Here is a 19,909-nt window from a genome sequence, read left to right as displayed (position 1 = left end):
TGAAGTATTACAGTATTCTAACCTGCGGTAGGTGAGGTGAAATGCTGCCTGTTACTGGAATACTGACATCTCCCCAATTACTCAAGTGCTTATGGAAAGAATTAAGTAAGAATAATACATTTAAGGGGCAATTCTGTAACTGGGCACCCACAATTACATGTCATGCACATTTTTGCACAGAATATTGGCAGTTTTATGGGTAAGTGACTAAGCGCTATTCTGTAAGGGTGTGCATATGTGGCATAGTGCGTAAATACAAGGGAGGCATTCACATGGGGGGAGCATGGCAGGACACAATGAGTTACATACACCATTGCCATTTTTACATACCTGCAGTTATGCCAAATCTCTGGCTAGTGTAATTGCAGGCAGGTAAATGTAAGACATACCAATGCTGGGTTACAGTAGCATTTTTGTTAACAGACTAGGCTCTTGCTGCACAGCATTGGAGCACCCAGCTGTAAAATTGTCATCTTAATATCAGGTTATGTTGTTATGTTTTGATAATTGTACTATTTTATTATTATATTTTATTATTGTGCTATTTTATCATTGGAAATGTATGTGTTTAAAAACCTGTTTCTAAATCGCTTCAAGGTTATTCTTAGAAGGTATTAATAAGTTGATGTAAATCAATAAAAATCTCACACAAAGCAGGGGCGTAGCTAGGTCACGAGGGCATGGGCCCCCACAGATTTAGCCCTGGCCCCCCCCTGCTCCCCCGCCACATTCGACCGCCGCCAACCCTCTCCCGCCGCCACCGTCAGGTACCTTTGTTGGCGGGGGTCCCCAACCCCCGCCAGCAGAAATCCTCTTCAGCGCCAGTCTCCGGTGCATTGCTGATCTGAATTCTATTTCTGTGAGTCCTGACGTCCTGCACATAGGAACACGCAGGACGTCAGGACTCACAGGAGAATCCAGATCAGCGAACGCGCCGGACTCAGAGACCGGCGCTGAAGTGGACTTTGGCGGTGGGGGTTGGGGACCCCCACCAGCAAAGGTACCTGGCGGTGGTAGGGGAGGGTTGGTGGCGGTGGAAGGGGGGGTCGACGGGGACGGGGGGGGTCAAAAGTGGTGTTGGGGGGGCTAAAATGTGCCCCCTCACCGCGGGCTCGGGACCCCCCTCCCGCCAAAGTCTGGCTACGCCCCTGACACAAAGATGACTACAGTGTGCACATTGAGCAGCTTTTCTCTCACTGTGCTTTGCTGTCACTTTCAGATGTGCAACCACCTGAAGGAAAGAGCCGGGACTGTCTACTAACGATATTCCTGAGGAATAACTTCGATGTGATGCTATGTGCAGAAAGTGAAGATGATGCAATGTACGTACCTTCAATGTGGAGTGATGCTGCTGAGCACCCATAAAGCAGGAATAATTCCTTTCCAGCCCTACCAACCACGTTCTTTTTATTTGCCTTTTTGAGAATTTGTTTTTCTAAAAATCTTAACATTAGCTAAAAATTATAGTCATGCAGCTTGTAGAAGGCAATAGGAGGCATCAGATTGAATGGGATACGTGCTAAGGGCAAAAATAGTATCAGAGCTCAGAAAAACATGGTGTATCCTTAGTTGTGAAAAACCTGGAGTGAGTTGAGCTGGAAGTCAACTAGGTTTGTAGAATTGCAGAAGGTCGGGCAGCAATGGGAAAACCATGGCCCACAAGTCAAAACCAACCCATGGGAGCAAATTTATGTCCTTCCAACAGTGTTTTAAAAAAGAGCTGCTGTCTGGCCCAGGGTTCTGCCTTTAAGAAAAGAGAAGACAGAGTTAAAAGATTCAACATAATTATTCCTGTCAACTGCTAAGCTGCTGTAAATACCAACAAAAAAAAATCATATTTTCAAACACTGGTATGTAAATGCCAGAAGCCTAAAAAATAAGATGGAAGAGTTAAGATGTATAGCACTGAATGATGAGGTAGATGATTGGCATCTCAGAGTCCTGATGGAAGGAGGATAACCAATGGGACAATGTGATGTCAGGGTACAAATTATATCACAATGATAATATGGAGCAAATTGGTGGATGGGGTGAAAGATGGCATAGTCTTAAAGAGGAATATAGTGAGAGTCAAAAGAATTAGGCTCTTCCTATGCTTGGGCTATAGGAACAGTATTATAGGGGGAATGTAATTGGGCTGGGTATGTTCTCGGTTTTGTTAGGCGGGGATTTGAGTGGGGGTAGAGTTATGGGATGTTAGGGAATACTGGGGTGGGGGAGGAATAAGGTTAGTAATGTTGGGAGGCAGTACATTGAACAAAAGTATTTACTTGTTTCTGCATTGTAATTTCTGAGCAAGATGACAGTGTGCCATGGGAAGGGGGGAAGAAAAAGGTGAAGTATCTTATGGAGAGGCAGGAACAGAGCAAGGTGAGATCGTTCCCTGGGGTTTGGGGGAGGGCAGTGAGAACTGAAAGTGTTCCATAGGTATTTGGGGGGATGGAGAAAGAAGAGGTTAGAGAAAGCTGAGAGTGTACCATGGGGATGGGAGGGGGCAGAGAAAGCTGAGAGTGTGCGATTAGTGCAAGGAGAGTTCAAGCTTGAGGCTCCCTGGTCTCTTCTCATGGTTTCCACTATCATCTTTATGCTGACGACACCCAGCTTTATCTCTCCACACCAGAAATCACTGCAGAAACCCAGGCCAAGGTATCGGCCTGCTTATCCGACATTGCTGCCTGGATGTCCAACCGCCACCTGAAACTGAACATGGCCAAGACTGAACTTATTGTTTTCCCACCCAAACCCACTTCTCCTCTCCCTTCACTCTCGATCTCAGTTGATAACACCCTCATCGTCCCCGTCTCATCTGCCCGCAACCTCGGTGCCTTCTTCGACTCCTCCCTCTCCTTCTCTGCGCATATCCAGCAGATAGCCAAGACCTGTCGCTTCTTCCTCTATAACATTAGCAAAATTCGCCCCTTCCTCTCCGAGCACACCACCCGAACTCTCATCCACTCTCTCATTACTTCTCGCCTTGACTACTGCAACCTACTCCTCACCGGCCTCCCACTTAGCCATCTATCCCCCCTTCAGTCCATTCAGAACTCTGCCGCACGTCTTATCTTCCGCCTTAACCGATATACTCATATCACCCCTCTCCTCAAGTCACTTCACTGGCTTCCGATCAGATACCGAATACAGTTCAAACTTCTTCTACTCACCTACAAATGCACTCGATCTGCAGCCCCTCCTTACCTCTCTACCCTCATCTCCCCTTACGTCCCTACCCGTAACCTCCGCTCTCAAGACAAATCCCTCCTTTCAGTACCCTTCTCCATCACTGCCAACTCTAGGCTTCGCCCTTTCTGCCTCGCCTCACCCCATGCTTGGAAAACTCCCTGAGCCCATACGCCGGGCCCCCTCCCTACCCATCTTCAAATCATTGCTCAAAGCCCACCTCTTCAATGTCGCCTTCGGCACCTAATCACTACATCTCTTCTCAGGAAATCTCATCTACCCCAACTTGACATTTCGTCCTTTAGATTGTAAGCTCTTCTGAGCAGGGACCATCCTTATTCGTTAATTTGTACAGCGCTGCGTAACCCTAGTAGCGCTCTAGAAATGTTTAGTAGTAGTAGTAGGGTGTGCCATGGGAGAGGGATACAGTGATAGCTGGGGAGAGGAGGAAAAAGGTGAGGTGGTGTGCCTAGAGGAGGAAGACTGAGAGGTGGGGGTATTGCATATGGGAAGAGGACTTTGGGGGTAGACAAAATTAGGGGTCTTGCTGGAAGTTAGATGGAACAGGGGCGACTGGAGCCTGAGGAGGGAAAAGGCAGGAGTAGTCAACCATGGTTAAAAGGTTATAGGTTCAGGAGTACTGTGAGAAAATTCTTTTTCACAGAAAGGGTGTTGGACGCGTGCCTCCTGGTGGAGATCATGGAGACGAGGACTGTGTTTAAATTGAAGAAAGCATGGGATAGGCACGTTGGATCGAAAAGGAGGAGATAGTGATTACTGAGAATGTACAGGCTGGATGGGCCATTTGGCCCTTATCTGCCGTCATGTTTCTATGTTTCTAAGACAGAGGAAAGCAGAAACCAGAAATTGTGAGCAACACGGTTAGAATACAATGGGAAGACAAAGGTAAAGAAAATAATGTTATTTATAATTTAGTGTTTGGATTATACCAGTTTTTGAAATTTACATTTGTCATGTTTATATTTTGCATAGTACAGGAGGAAATACATCTCTTTTTGTTTCTTTTGTGTTGCACTGCATGCAGAGTCTCGCTTCTTGGGTTTTCTGTTAGTTTTGAATGTTTGTTTGGGGATCTGTAGTAATCCGGCTTATTCAGTTTTCCCAGTAAGTGTTGATTGTGTTGGGCTAACTTCATTGATTACAGTACTGCCTTTTCCTAGATTTCATCTCTCTTTGAATTTTAGAAGTTAGTGCTGCTGTGGAATGGTAAATTTGCTCTGTAGGTCTTGAGTGACTTTGGTAGGTTTTTGTATTATTTTACAATATGCTTTTATGTAAAATTCATCGAGCAGCCATGACAGCACCTAACTCTAGGTGCGGCCATTTACGCCAAGTAAAACTTGTTGTAAGTACCGGTGCCTATTAGGTGCAGAGCTGATATATTCTATAACTCTGCACGTAGTTTTTCGGAATGCCTGCGACCCACCCATTCCACACCCATAGCCATGCCCCCTTTTTGACAGCATGCATTAGAATTTACACGTACCGCTTTGCAGAATATGCTCAGCGGGTGGTATACATACATTCTAATTAATGCCCATTAGTGCTGATGATTGCTTGTTAAGATCCAATTATCAGCGCTGATTAGCTTGATAACTAATTAAGTTATGCATATTGTTATAGAATACGCTTCAATTTCTGCATGAAAATCACGACTCAATGTATAGAATCCACGGATTGTGTACACCTGGGAGAGTTTTTGTAGCTACAAAATGTTCTGGGATCAAAAACAAGCATAATTACTCTTTAAGCATTTTTAAATGTATTTCAGTAAAGCAGTTTACATTGAAACTAGAGCACATAATAATGTCAAGACTTATTAAATGCATCATGCGTTATGGTGCCCTATTTTTTATTGCCTCATGGGGGACAGGGGAATTCTCTAACAGAATATCTATATGGAAAGTCCAAAAAAGGAGCCTGTTTTACAAAGGCAACATAACCACCTAAAATAAACACCAGAACCAGCCTGTGTAGCTCACAAATACCAATGTAAAGCTGGTGTAAATGCATGCATGTAATCTTAGCATGTACTCATGCATTTTAAAAACTCGCCCAAACTATGTCCCCGTGAATGTCTGAATATAAGTACTGTACACACAGTTTAGTTGGCATGTGTTCTTATAGGCATGCGCTGCTGCACAGTTTTATAGAAGGTCCTTTCTACAAGTAAAAACTCTATGAAATCATCCACATTGAGGATAATTTTATAAAGTGGTGCCTAAGAAAAGTGCATTTCATGCCTAGTTTACACTAATTTTAAGTGAGCAAAGTACACACCTACTTGACTTTATAAAGCTAGTATAGGCGCAAAAGGACGCATGTAAACATAGCACCTATACCAGCTCCAGGGCTGCTGTAAATATAAGCTTGTATGGTCCACAAGTACATATGTAAATTAAGGAATTCTATAATCTACACACGTAAGTGCAGACTGTGCCCATACTCCACCCAAATTCTGCCCCGTTAACATCCATAATGAAAGTGTGCACCATGAAACTTGACATATTTTCATGCTAGTCAGTACTTTATTGGTGCACAGTTTTAGAATAGGTCCAGTTTCGTGTGTAATATAATTGGCATTAAATTGGCAAATAATTTATGATAAACAGTAACTGGTGTTAAGAACTAATTGCCGCTAATTTGCAGTTGTGTGCCTAACAGACTTACACCATATTCTATAAACAGTGTTCCTACCTTCTCCCGTGTACTAATGCAAAGAGGGCATTAATGTGAGAGGGGCATGGGTGTGTCTGGTTAGACTGAAAACGATTAAAGCTGGTTCAAATCCCTTGTGGCTGCTTATAGCCTTGGACAAATCATTTAACCCTGCATTGCTTTAGGTACAAAATTAGATTGTGAGTCCTCCAGGGAAATGCCTAGTGTACCTGAATGTAGCTCACCTTGAGCTGCAACTGAAAAAAGCATGATCTAGACCCAAATAAATTAAGATGCTGATTTTTTTTCTCAGCCATATTATAAGTTGATGTTTCTTCCGGTATGTTCTTTTCTTAGTGCATGGAAGACAGCACTACTGCAACAAAAATCAAATCTGGTGAGCAATTCATTGCAAATTCAATCTATATTTCCTTTGTTAATTCATGCTTTAAAGATTATTTTTTTGTTTCCTTTTCATGCCACACTAGACACTGGGCCTGACATTGAAAGGATTTATGCTCCTAACCTTGTAAGTTATGCATTGTAATTGGCCTCTTTGAAAATTTACTAGCACTGAGTAGGGCTCACTTTTGAAGTGACTTAACTGGGCAGAAGAGGCTCCTGCCCAATTAAAGCATGGTAACCCGGGCAAACCCAGATATTCAGCAGCACTTACCCAGATAGCGCCACTAAGTACTCATGCAGGTCACCATGGCACTATCCAGTTAGTGCTGGAACGGTCCAGGGGCGGAACTGTGAGCTATTTTCAGTCCACTGACAGTGGTACTCCACTATTCACCCAGCCGCTTATTACCTGGATATTCAGTGACGGTGCCTAAATTAGGCCGTAGACATTGCTGAGTCAAATTCAGCTTGTAATGGTCTGCACCTGTAAAACCTCTGACCTGGCTGAATATCGGGAGGAGCAGCAAACACAGCGAAGGTGACAACAAAGAAGAGAAGAAGACTAGATGATTTCAATGAATAACTTCAACTTTAATAAAAACATCCACAGACTTGACATGAATCGTGTTTCGGCCACAAGCGCCTGCCTCAGGAGTCACCTTTGAGACAACCACTAGTGCGTTATTTTGGTTTGCTTTAATGTACATTAGATTACCACAGGAGGTTTGAGAAGTAGAGTTTGTGAATTCATCCCTTTTTATGACTCCCGAGGTAGGGCATTGTGTCAAATCTCCGAGTCTGTGGATGTTTTTATTAAAGTTATTCATTGACATCATCTAGTCTACTTCTCTTCTTTGTTGTCACCTTCGCTGTGTTTGCTGCTCCTCCCGATATTCAGCCAGGTCAGAGGTTTTACAGGTGCAGACCATTACAGGCTGAATTTGACTCAGCAATGTCTACGGCCTAATTTAGGAACAGTCACTGAATATCCAGGTAATAAGCGGCTGGGTGAATAGTGGAGCGCTTCTCTTCTTTGTTGTCACCTTTGCTGTGTTTGCTGCTTTTGTACCGAGCGAGGGACTCTGTTCTTCCGTTTTTGTTGAATATCAGGAGGAAAATTTCATGAAACTCCTGAATTTATGAGTAGAAAAATTTATGACAGGAAAAAAACTTTTAAGAGCTTAGCAGCACTAGGCTTATAAATCTAGGCAAATAAATGGTTGGCCTAAATGTATAAGCATAACTTTTAAGCTCCTGTATTAAAATGAACTCTCAGCTGAAAACTTAGGGCCTGATATTCAGCTGGCGGCAATCAACGTTTTGCTAACCACCTCGCGCATTAAACCCAGAAATTCAGTGGTGGGCTATGTCCAGGCACCGGCACTGAATTTCCAGAGCCAGCTAACACATAGCTGGTTAAATGCAATATTCAGCACTTAACTGGCTATGGGTTACCGCATAAAGATAGGACTGATTTTTATGCAGACTTATTCAAGTGGTTAACCTGGACAGTTAAGTGCTCACAAGTGGGTAGACGATCTGCACCACCCGGGTCGGAATTATACCAAGCAAAAATTGCAACAGCTTTCTGAAGCGCGAGTAGCACTCCAACATGCATGCGCAAAGTGCCTTCCCGCCCGCAGCGTTACTGCGCCTCTCAGTTCTTTTTTCCTCCGTGAGGGATAGCAGTTCATCTCATAACTCCTCACACGTCCTCAAACAGGCACTGTAACCAGCTAGGAGCCGTTTCTGGCTGAATAAATTGCTTTGTATATTGACACCCACGATTCCTAAATTTGGCTGAAAATAGGCACACATTTAGGAGGATACATTTTTTTTTTTAAATATTGGTCCCATTGTTAATATTACTCAATGAGAGAGTGAATGTTCTATATATTCTCTGAGGACAAGCAGGATAGCAGTCCTCACAGATGGATGATGTAATCAAATGGACTCCTGCTCAGGCTAGGGCTACTAGAACGTTCTACCATGTTCTACTAAATGTATGTGAGATGTCCTGCGTCATGACATTTATGCAGCACTTCTTTTCCAGCTCACCAACTGTTGGGCCAATGATCAGAAGCAAACACGGCGCTAGAGGGCAATAGCACCATACTAGCATCTCTGTTTGCTCCCGCCCGATGATCAGAGCCGGTGAGCGCATGTAATAATGCGCTTGCCGGCTCTGAACACTAATTGCATGCAAATGCATGCAACCAGTGGTCTCCCACATTCATCCCTCATGATCAGCAGGCAGCGTGCCAAACAAGGGTTCTTCTACCACTGCAAACCTTATTCCATCTCGGAGCTGGCGTTGGGGTTTGCTAGCAAAGGAGGAATGAGGGAGACACACTGAAGAGGTTTGACAGGTCCAGGATTTTCTCCCGGAAGTTAAGCGCCGCCCAGCATATCCCAGGATACACCAGTCAGGGCGGGACGCCACCATTTTGGGAAGGCCCCCGAAGATGACGGAGGGAGTGCTAGTCCCTCCTTCCTCCAACTACTACCACCACTACAGAGAGGTAGGCCGCCAGGGGTGGGGGGGGGGGGGAGATAGATAGTGGTCCCACTGAACCACCAGGGCATTTTTGTGCAATGTGGGGGGAAAGCTAGCAGTCCCACTGGACCACCAGGGCTTTTGTGCTTTGGGGGGAGGGGCCTGGAAGTCCAGGTCTTGTGTTTTGGGGGGGGGGGGGGTTGAGGTTTGACAGGATCTGTCAAATTTCTTCTGCTGTTTGACAGATCCAGGTTTTTGACAGCCCAGACCTGTCAAACAACTTCTGTGGGAGGATTGTGCCTTGGGTGCATGCCCGAGCACAGTCCTCCCGCAGAAGTACCCCTATGATCAGAGAAGTACCCGTATGATCAGAGCTAATAGCACACATAAATTTGCATGCTATTAGCTTTGATCATAGAGGCATTATAGCCCTGCGCTGTTTCGGCGCTATTTTTAGAGCACTGTTTGGAACACCACAGGACTTCTGATCATCCGCCCATGTGTTTTTGTCATCAGCTTCTATAACGGTACGTCTAACATTGAACACTTTTTTGTGGTAGTCTACCTGTAGTTTTACTTCCCTTCCTTGTTTTGACTCTTTTTTTTTTTCACTGCTGCATTCTTGTACTCATAATGGTACGTCACTTGGTCTTTTTCTATTTTCAAATTTGAGCCATTTTGCTGCAGCTAGTTTTCAGCAGATACCTAGCAGAGAAGGAAGAGAAACCAAGCAGCTTCAAGATGTACACTGGATGTAGCCAACTCTCATGACGTATATATGATTTACATTATTTAGCATTATTTACATAGGTGCAGCGCATCTCAAAAGATGAGATAACAGACAAAAGCATTCCGAAAGGGTCTTCTGTTCATTGACACAAACTTGAAAGGCTCTAAAACTACACAAAATGCTACTGGTGCACCAGCATCAAAAAAACATTACCTCAGTGATAAGCACCAGCAGAGAGCTGAGGATATAAAGAATCCTCTACATCAATGATTCTCAACCCAGTCCTTGGTACACACCTAGCGAGTCAGGTTTACAAGAAATCCCCAATTAATACACATGCGCTAGATTTGTATATAATAAAGGCTGTGCATGCAAATCTAACTCATTCATATTCATTGGGGATATTCTGAAAACCTGACTCGCTAGGTGTGTTGTGAGGACTACGTTGAGAACCCCTGTTCAAGTTTTTCTCCATTTCAAGAAACAAAGTGTTCTTCAGAGACACCAAGGCAAAGCTTTGAGTGAAGATAAAAAAAAAAAATATCAGTCCCTGTTGATGCATGATGCTGAGAGCAGGAAGACATAGGATGAGTCTGTTCAGTCTAACAAGCATTCCTGCAAAGAGGGCTACTCACCCTTGAGAAAGTCTGGAGGATCATATCAATTTCTAAGGTCTCAAGTTACTGCTACCAAGTGACAAGAGGACATCATCTCTCATCTTGTTTCCCATACCACTCTAGCATTGGTGGTTTTTGAGGAGGAGATAGAAGAAAGGATCTAGGAAGATTTTGACTACTGTTTTCCAAGCATCGGCTTCAATATCATAGAAAGTGAGGCTGTTGGAGGTACATCCAATCCTGGAAACTGCAGGAAAGATGCAGTAATACTTGCCTAGAAGAGATTTTGCTACTTTCCCTTATTCTATTCTGTTCTACTAGAGTCTTATATACTACCTATCCTATATAATAATTCTCACCTGGAACATTCTGAAGTTCACTCTGTGGGAGGGAAACACTGAAGGCTAGGCTGCCAGGAACACTCACTCTCACTCATGCACCACTCACTGTCACTCAGGACCCGCCCTCAGCCACGCCCCTTCCGGACATAATTTGCAACCCCAAAGTTCTAAATGAAGCCTCAAAAGCCCCTCTAAACCGGAACAGTGAGGCGCCAGAAATATCCTGTTTGCCCATGCCTGCAAATCGGAAGTCTGAACTCTGAACCGCTGTATGCCCCGCCCTCGCGTCAGAACATCATGACGACGAGAGCGGACCACACTGGAGGAAATATCTGCGCCGGACCACACTGCACGAAAGTAACACGCGATCCCGACTGAAACACCATCACAGAGTTCGCAGGTGCCTCGAGGGGGGTTCGGGGACAGCTGCCTCGCTGACGACCGGGGGGGGGGGTTGGGGGACAACTAGCTCGCTGACGTCCGCTCGCGAGGCTCCAAACGCTATCTCCCCGTGCCTGCAGGGTGCTTCGGGGACAGCTGGGTCGCTGAACATGCCTCTACAGGCTGCAAACCCCATCTCCCCCGGCCCCACAACCTTGCTAGCGCCCATTTCATCTCTCCCAGAAACGGGCCTCTCTTACTAGTTTTCCATAGAAGATTTCATAGTGGTTTACAATAAGGAAAGTGAAGCTCTTCATATAGAGTGAAATGACATCTCAAGGAATGATAATAGGAAGAAATCAGTTACACGGGTGGTCTGAAACTGTTAACATAACTATTTGTCAAACAGATAAGTCTTCAAGGCCTTCCTGAAGGAGAAGTAGGAGGATATGGGTATTGGAAATCATCTGGCAATGAGATAGCTGGGAAGGAGTCTCATATCTGTAATGATTTATAGCCAGTTATTCTAATTAGGATAACAAGAGGGGGGTTTTCATGACAGAGTTTTAATTACATTTTATTACTTTCTGAGAAGCAAACACTGAATACATCCCAAAATATACCATATAAAAGCTCTTTATATATTCTAATATCCCTAGTACATTAACAAGTTTTAATTAATTAAACAACTCAATAATACTAAGATGCAGACAGCAAGCAGTCCATCAGCGAAAGGGGTGCTATCCAGTCTTTTGCACTGTGTCATATATATGATTATCTCCCAGTTGGTGAGAGGTTATACTTATGTGCTCAATGCAAAGAGCTCCTAGCTCTCAGAGATTCAGTCCATTCTCTTGAGGCTAGAGTAGCAGACCTGGAAGAGCTGAGGGAGACAGAGAGGTAAATAGAAGAGACCTACAGTGATGATATAGAGAAATCCCACCTCCAGTGTGGCAACCCCTATGCTGCCTTGGAAGAGGGAGGCCTCCTAAAAGTAAAGCTTCACCCTGGTGAAGTAGGAAGTAATCCTATAACCAGGACCTGCCCACCAGGGGATGCAATATGCTCTCACCCCAAGGATGTGTCTCTAGCAGTTTGTGCCCAGGAGGGAATGTAGATAGCTGGGTGGCTGTTTGACATGAGGATCACCTGGTCACTTGCCTGCCTAGTGCAAAGGCAGCGGTCCTCACACATCACCTAAATAGGACTTTAGATATTACTGGGGAGAAGAGAGCTGTATTGGTACATGTAGGTACCGATGACTTAGGGAAACATGGGAAAGAGGTTCTGGAAGCCAAATTTAGGCTCTTCAGTAGAAAGCTGAAATCCAGATCCTCCAGGGTAACATTTTCGGAAATGCTCCCTGCTCCACACTCAGGACCCAAAAGGCAGGCAGAGTTCTGGTCTCAGTGCGTGGGTGTAGGCATAAAGGATTTAAATTTGATAGGAACTAGTCAACATTCTGGGAAAGGGGGAGCCTATTCTGAAAAGATGGACTCTACCTTAACCAGGATGGAATCAAGCTGCTGGCACTAACATTTAAAAGGAGATAGAGCAGCCTTTAAACTACAATGGGGGGAAACCGACAGTCACCCAGGAACGCATGGTTCAGTGTGGAGTATTCATGAAGGATACTATTGAAACAGGACATTCAGGGAATCCCAATAGAGAGGTTGCAGCAATGGTAAAAGAAAATCAGGAGTGTTTAAGGAGAGAGCAGAATAAAAGATGCAAATTATCCCTGCCAACTTCTAACCAGCTTGTAGATGCAAGGATAAAATACAATTGGAAGTGTCTGTATACAACTGCTAGAAACCTAAAAAGTAAGATGGGAGAGTTACAGTAAGAGTATATAGCACATAGGGGTCCTTTTACAAAGGCGCAGTAAAAAGTGGCCTGTGGTAATGTGGGTGTGTGTTTTGGACATGCTGGGCCATTTCCTTACTGCATCTGGAAAAAAAGTTTTTTTTATGGGCCGGGAAATGGATGTGTGGCAAAATTAAAACTACTGAGTGCCTATTTACGGCCTGAGCCCTTAACGCCACCCGTTGACTTAGCGGTAAGGGCTCACATGTTTTCCATTCAGTAACCGTGCAGTGCGCTCCAACTGTCAATTACCGCTGGGAATGCCCTTCGTGATAGAAAGTTATTTTCTACTGCGGGATTCGGCACACACCAAACTCAGAACTACCGCCAAGTGCACGCACTAGCCTGACAGCAGTGCGAATTTGGTGCACACAACCTGCGCATTAGTCCTCTGATGCCTTTGTAAAAGGGCCCCTAAATGAGGAGGTAGATATAATAGGCATCTCAGAGACCAGGTAGAAGGAGGACAGTCAATAGAACATTGTGTTAATGGTACAAATTATATCACAAGATAGAGTGGATCAAATTGGAGGGGGGTTTGCGCTATATGTTAAAGAGGGAATTGAGTCAAACTAAATAAACATTCTCCATGAAACAGATAGCAGCATGGAATCCTTATGGATAGAAATTTCATGTGTGAAGGGAAGGAACATACTGGTAGGAGTGTACTGCCGTCCGCCAGGACAGAAACAAATGTTTACAGAAATTAGGAAAGCTGGCTTATTGGGTTGCAATATAATAATGGGTGATTTCAGTTACCTCAATATTGACTGGATAAATGTTACATCAGGAAGTGCTAGTGAGGTAAAATTCCTGTTTCTTGGAGCAACTGGTCCAGGAACCGACAAGAAAGAGAGCTATTTTACATCTAGTCCTTATTGGAATGTAGGGCATTGTACGTGAGGTAATAGTGTTGGGTCTGCTGGGAAACAGTGATGATAACATGATAAAATTTGAGCTAATATCGAGTGAAATCACAACTGTAGCAGCATTTAATTTTCAAAAGGGTGACTATGAAAAAATGAGGAAAATGGTTAAAAAGAAGCTAAAAGGGTCAGCTGCAAAGGTTAAGAATTTAAATCCGGCATGAATGTTGTTTAAAAATACCATCTTTGAAGCCCAGACCTTATGTATTCCACGTATTAACAAAGGTGGAAAGATGAGCAAATGACAGCCAGCATGATTAAAAGGTGAAGTGAAAGAGGCTATTAGAGCCAAAAGAACATCCTTCAAAGAATGGAAAAAGGAACTGAATGAAGAAAATAAGATGCAGCATAATCACTGGCAAGTTAGATGCAAAGCATTGATAAGAAAGCTAAATGAGGATATTAAGATAAATTTGCCACAGAGGCAAAAATTCACAATAATAACTTTTTCAGTTACATCAGAAGCAGAAATCTTGTGAGGGACTCCATGGGACCATTAGATCAGTGGCGTAGCCAAGGGGAGGCCCGCCTACCTTGGGCTCAGGCCCACCCAGTATCAGCACACCTATGAAGTGTCTGGCAGGGATTCTGAAGCCCCACCAGCCGAAAATTCCTGTCCTTCCTGCATACCAAACAAATATATTTGGTGGTGTAGAGATAAGAACAAATTCTAAATGCAAAAACTACCACTCAATACAAAATTACAATAGTGTGTGGGGAAAAGCCTCAAAGAGCTCCCAGATCAAATATCAATCTGTCGGAGCTAAAACAGACCAACTGGTCTTCTCTTCATCATAGGCAAAAACCCCTTTTAAGCAGCCCTAGAAAGATTTTTCCTGGGACCGCAGTAAATTTTCTGAGTTTTTTATTTTTTTGAAGATAAGAATTTTTTAGAGAAAAAGCATGTTAATTTCTATAACATACTTAAATATAATGCAATGCACTTAGCTTTATTGCTTGGTATTCAGTATTACTACTGTTTCATGCTGCGCTGTTCCCTGTTGGGTTACCCTGAGCCGACGTTGGCCAGCGTTTCGCTGCTTCTTCAAGGTCTCGGGTAATTATTGGAACTCGTTACACAGCATTTGTCTGAAATGCTGTGTAACGAGTTCCAATAATTACCCGAGACCTTGAAGAAGCAGCGAAACGCTGGCCAACGTCGGCTCAGGGTAACCCAACAGGGAACAGCGCAGCATGAAACAGTAGTAATACTGAATACCAAGCAATAAAGCTAAGTGCATTTCATTATATTTAAGTATGTTATAGAAATTAACATGCTTTTTCTCTAAAAAAATTCTTATCTTCAAAAAAATAAAAAACTCAGAAAATTTACTGCGGTCCCAGGAAAAATCTTTCTAGGGCTGCTTAAAAGGGGTTTTTGCCTATGATGAAGAGAAGACCAGTTGGTCTGTTTTAGCTCCGACAAATTGATATTTGATCTGGTAGCTCTTTGAGGCTTTTCCCCACACACTATTGTAATTTTGTATTGAGTGGTAGTTTTTGCATTTAGAATTTCTTCCTGCATACCAGCCTTCCCTCTGATGTATTCCCTCCTATGCGAAAACAGGAAGTTGCATCAGAGGGAAGGCTGTGGAGCCAACATGAGCAGTGTGTATTATTTGCTGCTTGCTGCCAGTGAAAATCTGCTATTTAAAAGGTATGGGGGGGAGAGGGATGTTTGAGAGACCATATGGCATGCAGGCGAGAGAGGGAGAGACCAAATCACTTGTGGGACAGGGCGGAGTTCTTCTGCCCACCCATCTAGGACCCAGGCCCACCCAAAATTGGGTGTCTGGCTACGCCCCTGCATTAGATCATGAAGGAGCAAAAGGAGTACTCATGGAGAACAAGACCATTGCGGATAGACTGAATAAAGTATTTGCTTCGGTCTTTACGGAAGAAGATGTAAGAGACCTACCTGTATCAGAAATAGTTTTCAAGGGTAACGACGTGGAGGAACTGTAAGAAATCTCATTGTACCTGGAAGACGTACTGAGCCAAATTGACCAAGAGTAGTAAACCACCTGGACTGAATGTCATGCACCCTAGGGGTACTGAAAGAACTCAAATATTAAACTGTTGATCTGCTGTTAATGATACTGTCATTAAAATCTTCCATAGTACCTGAAAATTGGAGGGTGTCCAATGTATTGCTGATTTTTAAGGAGGGTTCTGGGGTGATCCGGGAAATTACGGCCCAATAAGCTTTACTTCAGTGCTGGGGAAAATAGTGGAAACTATTGTAAAGAATAAAATTACAGAACACGTAGACAAACATGGTTTAATGGGACAGAGTCAGCATGGATTCAGCCAAGGAAAGTCTTGCCTCACCAATTTTTCTTTGTTTCTTTGATGGCGTAAACTCGGGGCTGGCATTAGAGGGTGTCAAACAGGGCCCCAAACTTGCCCTCAAGCTAAAGGAGGCATAAGCTGAAGGATAGCTTTTGGATTCCCTCCTCGGTTTCTGCCCTGGGCTCCTGAGTGTCTAACACCAGCCCTGAATAAACATGTCGATAAAGGTGAGCTGATGTAGTGTATTTAATTTTCAGAAAGCTTTTCATGAGAGACTCCTGAGAAAATTAGAGTCATGGGATAGGAGGCAGGCAATTTTCTGTTGTGGATTAGGAATTGGTTATTGGACAGAAAACAGAGGGTAGGATTAAATGGCCATTTTTCTCAATGGAGGACGGTGAATAGTGGAGTCTGTTGTTAATGAATTGAACAGTTATTTATGTTCAAGTGATGCAGATGACGATGTTTTGATATTTTGTAAAAACAAGCAAAAGTGCTGGCCAAAAGTGGTAAAACTTGCATGGAGAATCCTGTGCATTACTGCTACCAGCATGTCTTCTGAGAGGACATTTTCTATTGTAAGAAGGACTGGAAGACAGGAGAGCTAGACTGAATTCTTAGGGCCCTATTACAAATCGGCATTACCGCCTGGCTACCGCATGCCCCAGGTGATAATTCTGAATTTTGTGCGCGCCGAAAACACACAGTAGTAAATGCCAGTGGGCACGCATTGCATGCTTACCGCCCGGGTAGCACATGAGACCTTACCACTAAGTCAGTGGGTGGCGGTAAGTTCTCGTGCCAAAAATGGACATGCACTGGTTTTCATTTTGCCGCACATCCATTTTCCAGGACGCGGTAAAAAAAAAAGGGCCCAGCGCACACCCTTCCTTAAGATGTACCTTTTCTCTAAATGTTACTCACTGGTTGTATAATCCAGCAGTTTATTTTGTTGCGTGGGTGGGGCTGGGCAACAAAATACAAGCCTGTGCTGTTGTCTTTGCTTTCTCTTAACTATATATGATGGATTTCCTTTGTCTTTTGACAGATTTCTTATTTTTTTTACATACATATATAAAACATTTTATTTATTCTGTAAACTGCCCAGTAGTACACTCATGGATGGTATATGAAATTTTAAATAAACTTAAAACGTGACCCTTAGCTCTGGCTTTAAGGCTACATTGTTCCTTCCCCCTCACATTTCCATTGTCAGAATTTTGCACCATTGAGTGCCATTGGATAAAGAAAACACTGCATAACAGCACTTGTGGAAATAATGGCAGTGCTTTAGTGTACCTGGTGAGCCAGAGCAAGCACACCCCACAGGGCTGTAAGCTATTCATAAACCTACTCCTCATGAATGGAGAGAGGGCTGCTAATTGGAGCAGAATTAGCACAGGCTTTGTTATATAAGCCTATTATTGTAATGTACATGTTGAATTAGTTGATGGTAAAGAAATTGGGAAAGGAGGGTCAAAGCAGAATGGCCTTCATCGTGATGTGATTTGTAAAGGCTGTAAAACCCTTTCCTCAGGAGATTTGTGATGCCAGGGCATACAGAGACCTTCTGAAGAATTAGTTCTCCTCTGTCTTAGATCCATTCTGTTTTTGTTGTTCATTCCAGCAAAGCAACGAGCGATAGAAATGGGAAAAGGGGAGACTTACATAGCTTACCGAGAATGGCAATACATATAGATTTCAATTTTATTATACCGCAAATAAAGCAAAGTTACTCACCTATAACAGGTATTCTCTGAGGACAGCAAGCCAAGTATTCTCAAAGCTGGGTGACATCATCTGACGCAGCCCGGTGCTGACACTGACTAGCGAGATCAAGAACGTTCTAGTAGCATCCCATTGCGCATGCACTGGTGCCTTCCCGCCTGACACACAAGTGCAGGTCCCTCAATCGTAAAAATCTAAAGAATTCAGCTCCAAGGAGAAGTGGAAGGGTATATGAGAATATTGGCCTGCTGTCCTTGAAGAATATCTGCTACAGTGCTTTTTCCGAGGACAAGTAGGTCATCGTATTCTCACAGCTGGGAATCCCTAGCTACCAGGCTCACCAAAAGCAACAATACTAACACAATATGGTCGCGAACCATTGAGGCCTGTTATTCAATCAACCTGAAACAATTTGTTTACTAGTTGTGGTGGTGCAGCCTGGAACAGAAGAAAAATGTTCTAGAGGAGACGAATTGGATTCTAGACACCGAACAAATTCTACAGGACTGCTGGCTGTCTCATCGGGCTTCCTGCTGAAGAAAGTAATGAGATGTGAATGTGTGGCCAGAGGACCACGTCACAACTTTGCACAACTCTTCTATGGAGGCTGACCGCAAGTGGGCTACCGACATAGCCATAGCTCCTGACATTATGAGCCTTGACATGTCCCTCTAGAGTTAGCCCAGCCTGCAGGGCTGGCGCAACCTGGTAAGTGCGGTAAGCATGGCAGGGGGGCGCTGACCTTTGGAGGGTGCCACAAGCCATGCTTATCGCCACCAACGGCTCACAGTTCCAGCTGCAGCCCTCGGTCCCCACCTGCCCGCTGTCAGCTTCCTGACAGCCCACTTTTTGTTCCTGACAGCCCACTTTTTGTTCCTGCCACCCTGCATTTAAATCCATTTTATTTTACCTTAAAGTCAAAGCGGCAGTGGCGGCAGCAGTGAAAAAAGCAGGCTCGCCTCAAGCCTTCCCTTTCCTCTGTGTCCCGCCTTCCTCTGATGTGATTTCCTGTTTCTGCAAGGGCAGAAAACTGTGAGGGAAGAGAAGGCTCAAGGCGAGCCTGCTTGTTTTACTGCTGCCGCTTTAACTTTGAGGTAAAACAGATTTAAATGCAGGGCGGCAGGAATAAAAAGGGGGCTGTTGTGGGAGAAGAGGGCAGGTAGGTGGGGGGCTGGAGGAACTGGAACTTGGGGGCTGAGGTGAATTGCTGGACATGGATGGGAGCGGAGAGAGGAGAATCACTGGACATGGAGGGGAGGGCAGGGGAGAAATCATTGGACATGGAGGGGAGGGCAGGAGAGAGAGGATAATTGCTAGACATGGATGGATGGAGGGGGCAGGAGAGGAGATTTTTCTGGACAATGATGGATGGAGGGGAAGAGAAATGCTGGACATGGATGGAGGGGAGGAAAGACAGGTAGGAGATGCACATAGACTCCTGACTTGTAACTTTTATCTTATCCTTATGTGTCCTTCTCTTCTCCTTTTTGGTCCTGTCTGTTTGTCCTGATTTAGATTGTAAGCTCCTTTGAGCAGGGACTGTCTTCTTCATGTTCAATTGTAAAGCGCTGCATATGACTGGTAGCGCTATAGAAGTGATCTATAGTAGTAGTATAGATGGAGGGGAGAGAGAAGAAATGCTGGACATGCATGGAGGGGAGAGAAGACAGAGGAAAGGAAATACACATGGATGGAGAGAATGGGAGAGAGGAGAAATGCTGGACATGGATGGAGGGGAGGGAAGAGAGAGGAAAGGAGATGCACATGAATGGGAGGGGAAGGGAGAGAGGAGAAATGCTGGACATGGATCGAGGGAAGAGGGAGAGGAGAAATGCTAGACATGGAGGGGAGGGAAGACAGAGTCAAGAGGTGCACATGGATGGAGGGGAAGGGAGAGAGGAGAAATGCTGGACATGGAGGGGAGAGAGGAGAAATGCTAGACATGGAGGGGACGGAAGACAGAGTCAAGAGGTGCGCATGGATGGAAGGGAGGGAAGTGAGATGAACATGGCTAGAGGGGAGGAGCGAGGAGAAATGCTGGACATGGAGGAAGAGGGAAAATGCTGGACATGGATGGCGGAGAGGGAAGATAGGGGAAGGAGATGCATACTGATGGAGATGAGGGAAAGGGACGAAAGGAGAAAAACTGCACATGGATGAAGAAAATAGACAAAAGCTGGATCCACTTCTCAGTCAAGTCTGGAGGACCCAACTTTTACTTATGGATGGAGGGCAAGAAATGAAAAAGGAAGGTGAAAAGTAAAAATAAA

General features: G+C 44.3%; 1 protein-coding gene across 2 annotated transcripts in view; it reads left to right on the top strand.

Moving 5' to 3' along the window:
- Nucleotides 1-19,909, top strand: part of PLEKHB1 (pleckstrin homology domain containing B1) — a 158,281-nt gene that overhangs the window by 121,641 nt on the left and 16,731 nt on the right. For both annotated transcript variants that reach the window (XM_030199326.1, XM_030199325.1), the window contains 2 exons: nucleotides 1,220-1,322; nucleotides 6,214-6,253. In XM_030199326.1, coding sequence (XP_030055186.1) covers nucleotides 1,220-1,322; nucleotides 6,214-6,253 — 143 coding nt within the window. The remainder of the gene's footprint in view (nucleotides 1-1,219; nucleotides 1,323-6,213; nucleotides 6,254-19,909) is intronic.

Source organism: Microcaecilia unicolor, chromosome 4, assembly GCF_901765095.1.
Source record: "Microcaecilia unicolor chromosome 4, aMicUni1.1, whole genome shotgun sequence".
NCBI classification, from domain to species: Eukaryota; Metazoa; Chordata; class Amphibia; order Gymnophiona; family Siphonopidae; genus Microcaecilia; species Microcaecilia unicolor.
This window is presented reverse-complemented; position numbering and strand designations above follow the sequence as displayed.